The following is an 11,915-nucleotide window of genomic DNA, read 5'->3' on the forward strand; positions in this document are numbered from 1 at the left end:
ATTTGCAAGGAACAGTAAATGCAATACATTTTAGGATGATTTTAAATATATAAAAAGAATAAAATGTTAATATAAAAAGTTGATGAGGCTAAATCATAATTTTGCATACTTTTTCCTTTTCTTTTTGTTTCAAATAATTTTGTTTACCTTTGTTTTGTTGAGTTCTGCTGCTAAAAACATGGCAGAAATTTTTCTATATGAATAACCTTTTTCACGTAAAATACATATAAAGTTCTTCAGTATTCTTTATTAAATTTAAAACTGCACAAAAGTTTTAACCAAAATATTTTTTGTAAGCTTAGGTTTGACAGTAGCATGATACTTTCCGGCATGGTAAGGATGTTTTCAGTAATTTTAATTGGTTGCTTTTAATAGACTTATGTTTATATTTATACTTGAACATGGCATTAGTGTGCGCATTTAATGTCTTGAATTTAATAAAGAATTTGAGAAATGGTGAAAGTAAAGAAAGAATATTGTGAAGAACTTCGTGGCAAAATATGTATTTTACGTGAAGAAGGTTATTCTTATAGAAAAATTGCTTCCAGGTTAAAAATATCCGAATCAGGTGTGAGATATGCTCTACAACGATTGCATGATATTGGTTCCAACAGTGACAGATCACGTTCTGGAAGACCAAGAGTTACATCACGGCAAGAAGATACGTTTATTGTTGTGTCCAGCAAAAGAAATAGAAAAATTCCAGCCACAATTTTAACAGCAGAACTCAACAAAACAAGGGTAAAGCCAGTATCAACTGATACTGTAAAAAGAAGACTAAGATCAGTCAACTTAATTGGACGCATTGCTGCACGTAAACCTTTGTTGAGGGCAGTAAATAAGAAGAAAAGATTGGAATGGGCAAAAATGCATAAAAATTGGGGATTAGAAGATTGGAAGAAAGTTCTATGGACAGACGAGAGTAGGTTTGAACTTTTTGGTACCCGACGTCGCGTGCATGTTAGGCGTTTACCAAATGAAAGAGTGCTTCCTCAATGTATACAAAGTACTGTAAAACATGGAGGTGGTAATATTATGCTTTGGGGATGTTTTGGCAATGGGTTAACTGGAGATTTAGTTAAAATCACATCTACCATGGATAAACACATGTACCATAATATTTTGGTTAAGCACGCGATTCCATCTGGTATTCGTATAATTGGGAAAGGATTCATCATGCAGCAGGACAACGATCCAAAACATGCATCTGGATTATGCAAAAATTGTTTGAAACTAAAAGAAAGGGGAAAAGTTTGCAAAATTATGACTTGGCCTCCTCAATCACCAGATCTATCACCCATCGAAAAGTTGTGGGATGAACTGGATCGGAAGATCAGAGAAGCAGGTGAAACATCTTTTATTAATCAGCAAATGCTATGGGAACGTTTGCAAAAAGCTTGGAATGAGATAACAGCGGAAACCACGAATAAATTATTAGCCCGAATGCCAAGATTATGCGCTGCTGTTATACGCTCCAAGGGGTCTCATATTGATGAAAATAAAATTTAACATTTACAACTTAGTATATTAACATTTTCTTGATTTTATATATTTAAAATCATCCTAAAATGTATTGTATTTACTGTCTAATTCATTGTTTAATAAACAATTAAAAATAATATTATATGGATCAGTGGCGGATCAAGGGGGGGGGCTAGGGGTGGCTATAGCCCCGGGCCCCACAATTTTAGGGGTCCCGATTCAAAGTAAATAATTTTTTATTAACTCTGAAAATTAAATCTTTTATTAACTTAAAAGAGCCAAAGTTAAATTTACTAAACTGTCTGAAAACAAAAGCACAAAAATAAAATAACTGTCAACAAAAACGCTGCATTATATATTTTTTTCCGGTCTTTGACAACGAAGGAGCGCAACTACTTCTACAAAAAAAACTTAGCTCGTTTATTGAAAAAGACTATTCGGATAAGAACAAAAGAAAGGTAATTAAAAAATTGATCAACGTAGAAAACCAAGTTGGTTCTTTAAGCGTATCCGACAAGTTTCGAGTGAATACATTTTTTGTCATTATTGACAAACCTGTGACACAATTAACTATAAGAAGTGATGGTTACAACCACGTAAATAAGTTATTTGGATTTCTATCGAAGCTGTTAACTATTAGTACCATGGAATTGCAAGTTAGCGCGAAAAAAATTGTAGACGTGTACTCAAATGATTTAGAAGATAGTTTCATATTTGAAATAGAACAATTTGTAACATTATTAAAGTTGCAGCCTCCAGGGTTTTTTTTCGCATAAAAAAGATAAATCTGAGACTGAAAACACATTGATTCCTTTGCATGTTTTAAATTGGATTGTTGAAACCGATATTATTGATGTATTTTCAAATGTTTATATAGCATATCGCTTGTTTCTAACTATTCCCATAACAAATTGCGAGGCTGAGAGATCATTCTCTACTCTTAGAAGAGTTAAGAACATGCACCGATCAACAATGGTCCATAGTCGTTTAAGTAATATAGCAAGATTAACTATTGAGTCAAAATTATTAGAAACTTTGGATTTCAGCGATGTTATTGCAGATTTTGCGGGGAAGAAAAGCAGAAAAAAATCACTCAACATAGTTCAATAAAATAAATATAAAATTTGTATATAAATAAATATCCGTGATAGCGTTTTTAAGAAAGTCTTAGTTTTACTCATTTTTGTCGTTGTTAGTGGAACGGGGCCTCCTACTTTTAAATAGCCCCGGGCCCCGAAAAGTCTTAATCCGCCACTGCTCGATACTCTTAACTGCAATGGAACGTTCAACGCTAAAAGTATTTCATCGTTCGTAACTTTGTTCCAAGAATTTTGGGAAGTCAGAGGAGAAAAATCAGCTGAAAAAATTAGTTGAAAAAAGCATTTTTCATTGTTCTTATACAAGTTCAAAGAAAAGCCGACGAAACAGTTTATTCAAAAATGCGTTTAAATGCTGTTCGCTTTTGTCTGATCTATTTTTATGATTAAAACTTTCCTTTTTTTTTTTTAAAAAAAAAACAAATTTTTTTTAAAACCTTAAACCTTGAATAACTTTTTTTGCAGATATGAGATCGATGACTTTTAATACTCTATTTGTAATAATGTGCTCAAGGTATGTACAAATTTTCAGCTCTATGCGAATTATTGCAAATCTACCACTATTTTTTTTGTCTATTTTGACCGGATTAGTTGTAGAATAAAGAAGATTAGTGAATACTTTTCAAAAAAAGAAAATCAAATTGAAACAATTGCATTATTTTCTGAATCTCAAAATGCTAATAACTTCCAAGATAATACTCATGAAAGTTTATCATTTGTTCAGTTAGATTATGCAACTGATCCAACCGCTGTTGTCGAGTCGCCATTTTTTACAGAGGAGCCTAGACTAGGGCCACTCAAAAAGAAATAAACGAAAGAAAACTTATCGCGCCCATCATCAAAGCCAAAGCCAAATTTGGACTGGGTGTCTCTGCAAAAAAAAAAAAATTTCAAGTTTAAAATGGACGGATCAGCTTGCAGAGGAGCTTCACAAACCGGTTATTCATCATTTTAAAAAAAGAAAAGTGTTTGTGAACGACATCGATGAAATATGGGCCGCCGATTTGGTTGACATGCAATCGTTTTCAAAATTTAACAACGGCGTAAAATATTTGCTTACGGTGATCGACGTGTTTTCAAAGTATGGATGGATCGTTCCGTTAAAAAGCAAAACGGGTCTTGAAGTGGCTGAAGCGTTGAAAAAAATCTTTGAAAAAAGAAAGTGTGTCAAAATGTGGGTGGACAAAGGAAAAGAATTTTACAACAAGCACGTGAGAGCGCTGGGTGTACAATTATATTCCACTGAAAACGAGGAAAAAAGCTGTGTCGTCGAGCGATGGAACAGAACGATGAAAGAAAAAATGTTTAAATATTTTTCAGCCAACAGCACAAATAAATACATTGACGTTTTGGACGAAATGGTAAAAAATTACAACAGCACAGAACACTCTTCAATAAAAATGACTCCAGTTGAAGCCAACGATGAAAAGAATAAAAATAAGGTCTGGATGAACCTGAATGGAAAGACGCAAAAAGAAAGAGCAGTGCCGAAATTTTCCACGGGTGACAAAGTGAGGATAACAAAAAAGAAGTCCAATTTTGAAAAAGGGTACACGCCGAGATGGACTGAGGAGGTTTTTACCGTGTCAAAAATTCAGCGAACGGATCCACCCACGTACAAGGTTACCGACGCCAACGGTGAAGAAATTCAAGGAACTTTTTACGAACAGGAAATGCAAAAGACGCATCAAAAAATTATCAGAATTGAAAAAATAATTCGCCGAACAAAAAGCAAATCACTGGTAAAATGGAAAGGATATCCAGACTCGTTCAACTCATGGGTGGATAATAAAGAAATGATCCGTATGAAAAAAATGATATAAAAAAATTTTCTTTTCTTTTTAAAAAGATGAATTTTGTTACGATTGAAAATTTTGACGAGAGCAAATTATCGGTTGGAGAAATTTATTCCGCAACCAAACCAATCCAGTACCAAAAGATTCCGCTTTTTTATGAGTACCCCTCTGGAAAAGGTCCTTTTATTTTAAGAACCCCCGTTTTGTTTTCTCTGGGTGTGTTTGAAAATTGCAGTTTTGCAACGAACGAACTGGAGGGATATTCCATGTCCTTTCTCGGTTTCAACGAAAAAAACGGAATGAACGAAAAAGAAAAAAAGTTTATCGAGGCGACTGAAAAAATATCAAAATTTCTTCGCGAGAAAGTTAAAGAAATGATTCCCACTTTGAAAAAAGGAGGAAGAACGAAAAAAATTAACAACGGAGGATTTGTCCATTTTTAAAAACAAATCCGATAGTCCAAACGCAGCGCCCATTTTTTTCGGAAAGTTGTTTACAAAGAAAAACGAAAAAAACATTGAAGTTTCTTCATTGTTTTTCAAAAAGAAAACAAAAGAGTTTGTGAAAGTAAATCCTTTGGAATATGTTCGACAAAAGTGCTACGCCGTCGCCTCTTTGAAAATTGAAGGTTTTTTTGTCGGATCGCAGATCGAGTCCATTCAGGTTAGAATTCCCGAAGTGGTCATTGCAAAAAATGCACCTTCAGTTCAAAGCATCATGGGTGACGATTTGGATTTGGGGGAATGGAATCTGACGAAGAAATGTGAAAACACGAAAAAAATAAATTGAAAAAAAATTGAAAAAAAAAAGAAAATAAAAAGATTTAAAACATTTTCTTTTCATATTAAAAATGCACGCCCCTCACAAGTTGTTTAAAAACAACGCCTCAGCAGAGATTCACAATTCGTCAGGTTAAAATTATTTTGTTCTATCTCGAAATTTGAAGAAAATGAGTTTATATCTTTTTCTCTTTTTTTTTGTTATATTTTCTTTCTAGCTGTATTACTTTTAAAATTGAAAAAAAAAACTAAATAGTGTCAAATTAGGTGTAACCGATTGTTCTATGTGCAAAATAGCGATAGTTATTAATGTTATTTTGTTCTATTTCCAACAACCAATAAAATTGTTAATAAATCGCATAAAATAATACGTGTTCTTGTTTATTTCCTCTTTAAAATTTTAAAATGGTGGAAAATATTAATGTAGGTCTTGGAGTAATAAACCAAAATACAGGTATTTTTTTATATATTCTAGTGCTAATCGGCTTTTTTTAGTATTAATAAAAATTCAGCATATTATTCTAGTAGGAAATGTGTTATCTTATTAGAACCTCACGGATTCTCTTGTATATGTGACATATGCACTAGTGTGTGTATGTCACATATATAACAGAATCCGTGAGGTTCTCATAAGATGATAACACATTATATATATATATATATATATATATATATATATATATATATATATATATATATATATATATATATATATATATAATCATTATTACACGTTGTATATACTAAATAAATTAAGACTCAAATGTTAATGAATTGCTTCATATGTGGAAGAAATTATCTTATTTTTACCTATTTGCATTGCATAACTTTTTTAGGCTTCATTTTTATTTTTAGTTTACCCACAACAAGCTAATATCATGGTTACTCCCTATGTTTCAACACATCCTTCAATTGCTGGTTAACTGCAATTACCTCCGCACGGTGGGAAAACAAGAAAACGTCAGGCAAACTGTTATAACTGGAAACAGTCAAAAAGAAAGCGACTTAGGCAATCAGGAAAAGAATATATAAATACCAGGGGCAAGGTTATTCAACCAAAAAGTATTAAAAATAAAAAAGATTGTGGAAATTGTTGCAAGTTTAAGTGTTCCGTGAAAATTTCAGAAGACAAGAGAAAAAAATTATTTAATGGACTGTGGGGAATGTCTCAGATTGAAAAGCAACACTTTTTTAGTAAAACTACTGAGCGATTAGATAAAAAAATGACTCAGATCAATAAAGTAAGCAAACCAAGAAGAAAATATACTTATTTTTACAATTTCTTTGTTGATGATGTCAAACATCGTGTATGTAAGGTGTTTTATTTGTCTACATTAGACATCAGCAGCAGGCAAATATTATGCTATCATGAAAATAAGCTTGAAACTGGTATTCTTGCCCCTACAAAATGGGGGAAACGTTGTAAAAAAAAGTTCTTGAAATGACTAAACAGAGTATAGAAAACCATATTAACTTGTTTCCACGAGTTGAGTCACATTATTGTCGAAGCATTTCCTGCAAACAATACTTTGATGGTTCATTAAATTTGAAGAAACTTTATGAAACTTTATAAAAACTTTATAAAACTTTATAAACTTTATAAAAGCGTTCCGAGATATATCGTGTTCGGCCTTCAGACAAACAGACCTTCCAGTCAAACTGCAAATCCAGCCGTATTCGATCATTGCGATGTCAACAATTTTTTCGTGACCGTCAATGGGATAAAATATCCAAATTACAATTACGACTTGAATTTTGGAGAAAAGAAAATTGTCATGGCCCATTCCGACGCGTTCACTTTTGACGAAAAATATTACGGCACAAACGAGCTGGTTTGCCAATCTGGATTGTCTCTGCTTGAATATAAAAATTTGTTTCCGTTGTTTTTTGTCGACATCAGCAAGCAAAAGGAAAGAATTGTTTCCGAAACAGCCGAATTGGTTGTGAACCTCAAATTCCGAACGGCAGTGCCTGACGGCACCGTTATTTTCGCAGTGATCGTTTCCGACAAATTGATCAAATTTGTTTCAGACGGAACCAACATGAACGCCGTTTATTAGGTTCAAAAGACCGTCATGAGATTCTTGACAAAAAAACAATTTAAAAAAATTTTTTTCTTTTTAAAAATAAAACATGAGATTAACAAAAAAATATCTAAAAAATTTGCTTAGGGAAAATGGAGTCTCAAAAACCTCAAACAATTTGTTGACTTTGATGCTGATTGCGGTTGAGAACAATCTTGTAAGCAAAGATTTGCTTTTGGAAGGTGCAAAAGAATACAGACCGGTTGGTCGACCAAAAAAAGAAATAAAAACGGAAAATGGGAAAACGAAAAATGCGAAAACGGAAAATTCAAAAAAACCGATCGATCCAAAATACGAGAGGCTTGGTTTAATTCGAAAAAAACCTGTGTCTGTGAAAACGACCAACATTGAAACCGGGGAAGTGGTTGAATACGGATCCCTTTACAAAGCGATGAAAAGACGGGGCGTGGTTGGAGATATTTGGAACGTCGAGATGGAAAAGTGGAAAATGGAATAAAGATTGAAATTTTAAATTCTGAAAAACTCGAAAACAGAAAAAAATTGCCAAGCCCGAAAATATGAAAAAATGAAAAAAATGAAAAAATGCGAAAAAATCTCCAAGTCCGAAAAAAAATTTTTTCAATTCTCGGGAAAAAAGAATTGAAAAAATTTTCGGAAAAAAGAAAAAAAATTGATTTCGAGAAAAAAATTTTCTTGGCATAATAAAATGGAAAACGAAATGCGAAAAATCGGCAAGTCCGAAAAAATCGACAAAGAAAAAAAAAATTGATTTTGAGTTAAGAAAAATTTCTTGGCATAATAAAATGGAAAACAAAACTGTCAAAGAATTGCGAGAAATCGCCAAAGCTCAAAAATTGAAAAATTATTCAAAGATGCGAAAGGCAGATCTCGTTGAAGCAATAAAAAACGCGAGACCGGTTCCTGCTCCGCGTTCTGATCCTAGTTCGATTGCCTCGCGTCAAATTGTCCAAAAGCCTGTCATCGCTCCGAAGCCGTCTATAATTCCACCGAGACCTGTCATCGCGTCGAGTCAATCTCTCATGTGGAAACCAGCTCTTCCTCCAAAACCAACTCATTTGCAAAATTCTGTCGTTGCGACGGCATCTGTTCAAGAGCCATCGCGCTATATTGTTGACGCTCCTGTTCATACGTTGAAAATATGAAATCTAATGTAGTTTGGTTTTCGAGGTCATTGCTTATGATTCAGGAGCTTAATTAGAGCAAAAACATTGTAAAATTATTTCCAAAATTACGCTATTGATAAAAAAACAGAAATTTGTAATTTTAGTTTTATCATTTTTTTAAAATTGGTAAAAGATTAGGTCACATATATGTAAAAAAATAGTTTATTTAATCCTAGTAACAAAAACACGTATCCCAGTAAACATCGAACAGTTGGTAAGTAGTTGGCCCGATCCTAATAACCAACTATTAGCTACAGTTGGGCCAACAGTCGGCTATTTAGTTGGTACCGTGAAAAAAACGTAACGCTTTTACCAACACTTAGCCAACTGTTTTTAAACAATTGTTTGCCATTAACGGCCCAACAATAATAAAACAGTTGGCTAACAGTTGGTACCATTACCGGCCCAACTATATGATTTTTTTTCGCGATTTTTTAAATTCGCTTTTGCGCTTAAATTGAAAGTGCAAAAGTTATAAATCATGTTTTGAATATTGCTTAATAACAAAGTATAACTTTGCTTTTTAATATTTAATTTTCTATTTAATAGTGATTGTTTGTATATCAGATTTTACCAGTCAAACAGTACAACTGTCCACACAAAATATTGTATTATATTTATAGATAACTTAGTTGAATACACAAAATGAACAAATTTTTTATCATTACACTTTTATTTCCAGACCATTAAAGAAAAATATTTACAAATAAAAAACAAAAAATATTCTATTATTGTAGTTAATACTATTAAAGGTTTGAAATTAATATTGGCAGCTTTAATTAAAAACAATATTTTAAAACATTAGTATTTAAAAACATGGCGATTTCTTAGATAATTATTAATAATAATTAAGAAAAATTAGAATTATAAATAAAATCAAGATAAATAAACTTTTATAAATTTGCAAAAGAAAATGATAACTAAATATTCTTTTCATTGATTAACAGCAACTGATCTTTTATAACCTTGCTTTTCGTCTGTCTATTTATTCGCCCATCTCCTTGATCAATTGCGCCCTGAAACCATCTTGAAATGATCGGGTAAATATCTTTATCCTTGGAATTAAGATACTGAATTCTTACTGTTGCTAAATGAATAAAATGAAAATAAATTTAAAAACTCAATTTATTTTTTGTTTAAATATAAATTATTTTTAATTTATTTTTAAGCTCTTATATGTATACTTTGCAAATCGAGAATTACATTAACTGGTTGGCAGTTTTAAAAATATGTGCATATGATAACCGAGAGCAATTAGCTTATAGGTTCAAGAAAAACTTCTATATGCTCTTTAAGAATCATATAGTTGAATACTAATAAATCATGGTTTACATTGGCAATTAACGTCTCTAGTTAACAATAAAATACGGCATTGATAAGTTCAAGTCACCAAGGGAGAATATATTATCTTACCAACTCACAACTAATGACAACACTGGTAATTGTCATAAGTACTAACATATTATATTCTTTCTTAGTGTTGTAAACATTTTTTTGTAAATATAATAATACAGTTGACTTTAATAGACTAAAAATTTACATAACTAGTAATACTTACATAGTAAGCACTTTTCACAAAATGATAACATCGCAACTTAATCTTGCCCATTCCAGTAGCTATCATCTTACTTGAAGATCCGTTTAGATTACATAAAATGCTAAAATTTTTAGAAAACATGGCTCCCAACACACATCGTATGTATTTTGGAGGTTCAACTTTACCGCTAATAGAACGCAGATATTCGACCTAAAAACAAATAATGCTACATATTACAACTTTTTTTATTTAAATTATTTTTTCAAAGGTAAATGAAAATGTAATGCGGTATAATATAACTAAGGTATTATTAAATTACCTTTGATAAATTATAATTATAAGACTTATAAAAAAACTTATCTTTGATCTTATAAAATAATAATTACTAGTTTAAACTCAACCTGTAGACTGCTACAAACATTACAATATAGAAAATAATTTCAAATTACATAGAGAGCCAGCTCAGATTTCATCTGTAGCATAAGGTTAATCCTCTCCAAATCTTCCTTACTTTCCATTGGAAGGCCAGGGGGAACAACAATGTCGTCATTATCCAAAAAACTTTCAACCTCTAAAAACTTATTTTTTTGCTCCAGTTCTGTTAATCTTAACTCCAAAGCTGCTAACTTCTCTATAAACATACTTAAATAATTAAATAATATTTCATTGCATTTAAATCTTATAGGAAAACTGGTTTCAAAAACACAATCTAGTTATTAAATTGAAGACATACATGGATGAAGGTGTTATGGAACTCAAATATTTGGAGTTAAAGTTTTAAATATTCATGTTATTTATCCCTGTAGGTAAATTGATTGCTGTAAAAATGGTATTCTAGCACATTTTTGTGTTGTGTTATTAAGGTCACGGGAAAGAGCGTTATTTAAAACCTTTATCTGCATAAAAAAGTAGAAATGTGTATTTTTGTAACATGAAATATGTATTTTTTTAAATCCTTCATCCATTTATGACTTTAATTAAAACACAATTTTTTTTTTTACAAAAAATATAAATAGTTTTCTTTTGTCAATACATGTCAGCATCATAATCAATGTATGTATGCGTAACACATATACAATGTATAACAAGTAGTAAAACAAAAAAAAAACAACAAACAAATAGTTTATCCAAAACCTTTCCTGATCCCCAAAATTTTGAACAGTTTTCTCATAGTTTTTAGAAGTTGATGTCCCTTTTAATAAAATGCTATAATTATATGCATTATATGAATATGTATATATACACACACACACACACACACACACACACACACACACACACACATATATATAATATAATATAAATGTCATATATGCTTAATATGAAATGTATATGCCATATTGTATATGCAATTGCATATACCATTTATTCATATACTGCATATATTATGTCAATATTGTATATATGGCATATATTTATGCAATATATACAAAATCCATACATATAAATTATTTTACTATAACATTTATATTAGAATATAACAACTTTTACGCATGCATGTTATATACAGGATGTCTGCCAATATTATAAGGTGGATTTCCCTGACTTTTCCCTCATATTTTCCTGATCTTCTACCTGTTTTCCTTGATTTAATTTAAAGGTACCCAAATTCAACTTCACAAAAATTGACCTAGAGTTGTTTAGAAAAATGCTCTTCAACTGCAAAATTGTAAACAATAATACAACCCACAATAAATGTATCAAGTATTGATACATTTAATATGGGTTGTATAATTGTTTACATTTTTGCATTTGAAGATTCAAGATTCGCTTGATGCAAGAGAAGTTCATAAAACTATTTGCCAAATAAACTTTTATATTACATGTACTATATACAACTTATTTAAGTTATGTAAGTTTGATGAAGAGCAATTTTCCCTGATTTTTCTAAAATTCAACCTAATTTCCTAGATTTTTTGCAGATATCTGATTTCCCTGACTTTTCCCTGATTTCCCCTGATCTGGCAGACACCCTGTATATATATATATATATAT

The 11,915-nt window shown here is 31.2% G+C and overlaps 1 protein-coding gene across 2 annotated transcripts; it reads right to left on the minus strand.

Annotated features, from left to right (window-relative positions):
• Positions 1–9,181: 9,181 nt before the first annotated feature.
• Positions 9,182–11,580, minus strand: LOC149886913 (uncharacterized). 2 transcript variants are annotated; one of them, XM_090091893.1, is made up of 3 exons: positions 10,370–11,580; positions 9,942–10,130; positions 9,182–9,470 (listed from the first exon to the last, which is right to left on the minus strand). In XM_090091893.1, exons 1-3 carry the CDS (start codon positions 10,559–10,561, stop codon positions 9,462–9,464), a joined length of 390 nt encoding a protein of 129 aa, XP_089948019.1. In that variant the 5' UTR covers positions 10,562–11,580; the 3' UTR covers positions 9,182–9,461. The 2 variants fall into 2 exon arrangements, with proteins under 2 accessions (XP_089948019.1, XP_089948020.1); XM_090091894.1 differs by lacking the exon at positions 9,942–10,130 and having other exon boundaries at positions 9,183–9,470; positions 10,370–11,570.
• Between the last annotated feature and the right edge of the window lie 335 nt (positions 11,581–11,915).

Source organism: Hydra viridissima, unplaced genomic scaffold (genome assembly GCF_058129835.1).
Source record: "Hydra viridissima isolate aposymbiotic clone 2 unplaced genomic scaffold, HvirCarnegie_v1 scaffold_6, whole genome shotgun sequence".
NCBI classification, from domain to species: Eukaryota; Metazoa; Cnidaria; class Hydrozoa; order Anthoathecata; family Hydridae; genus Hydra; species Hydra viridissima.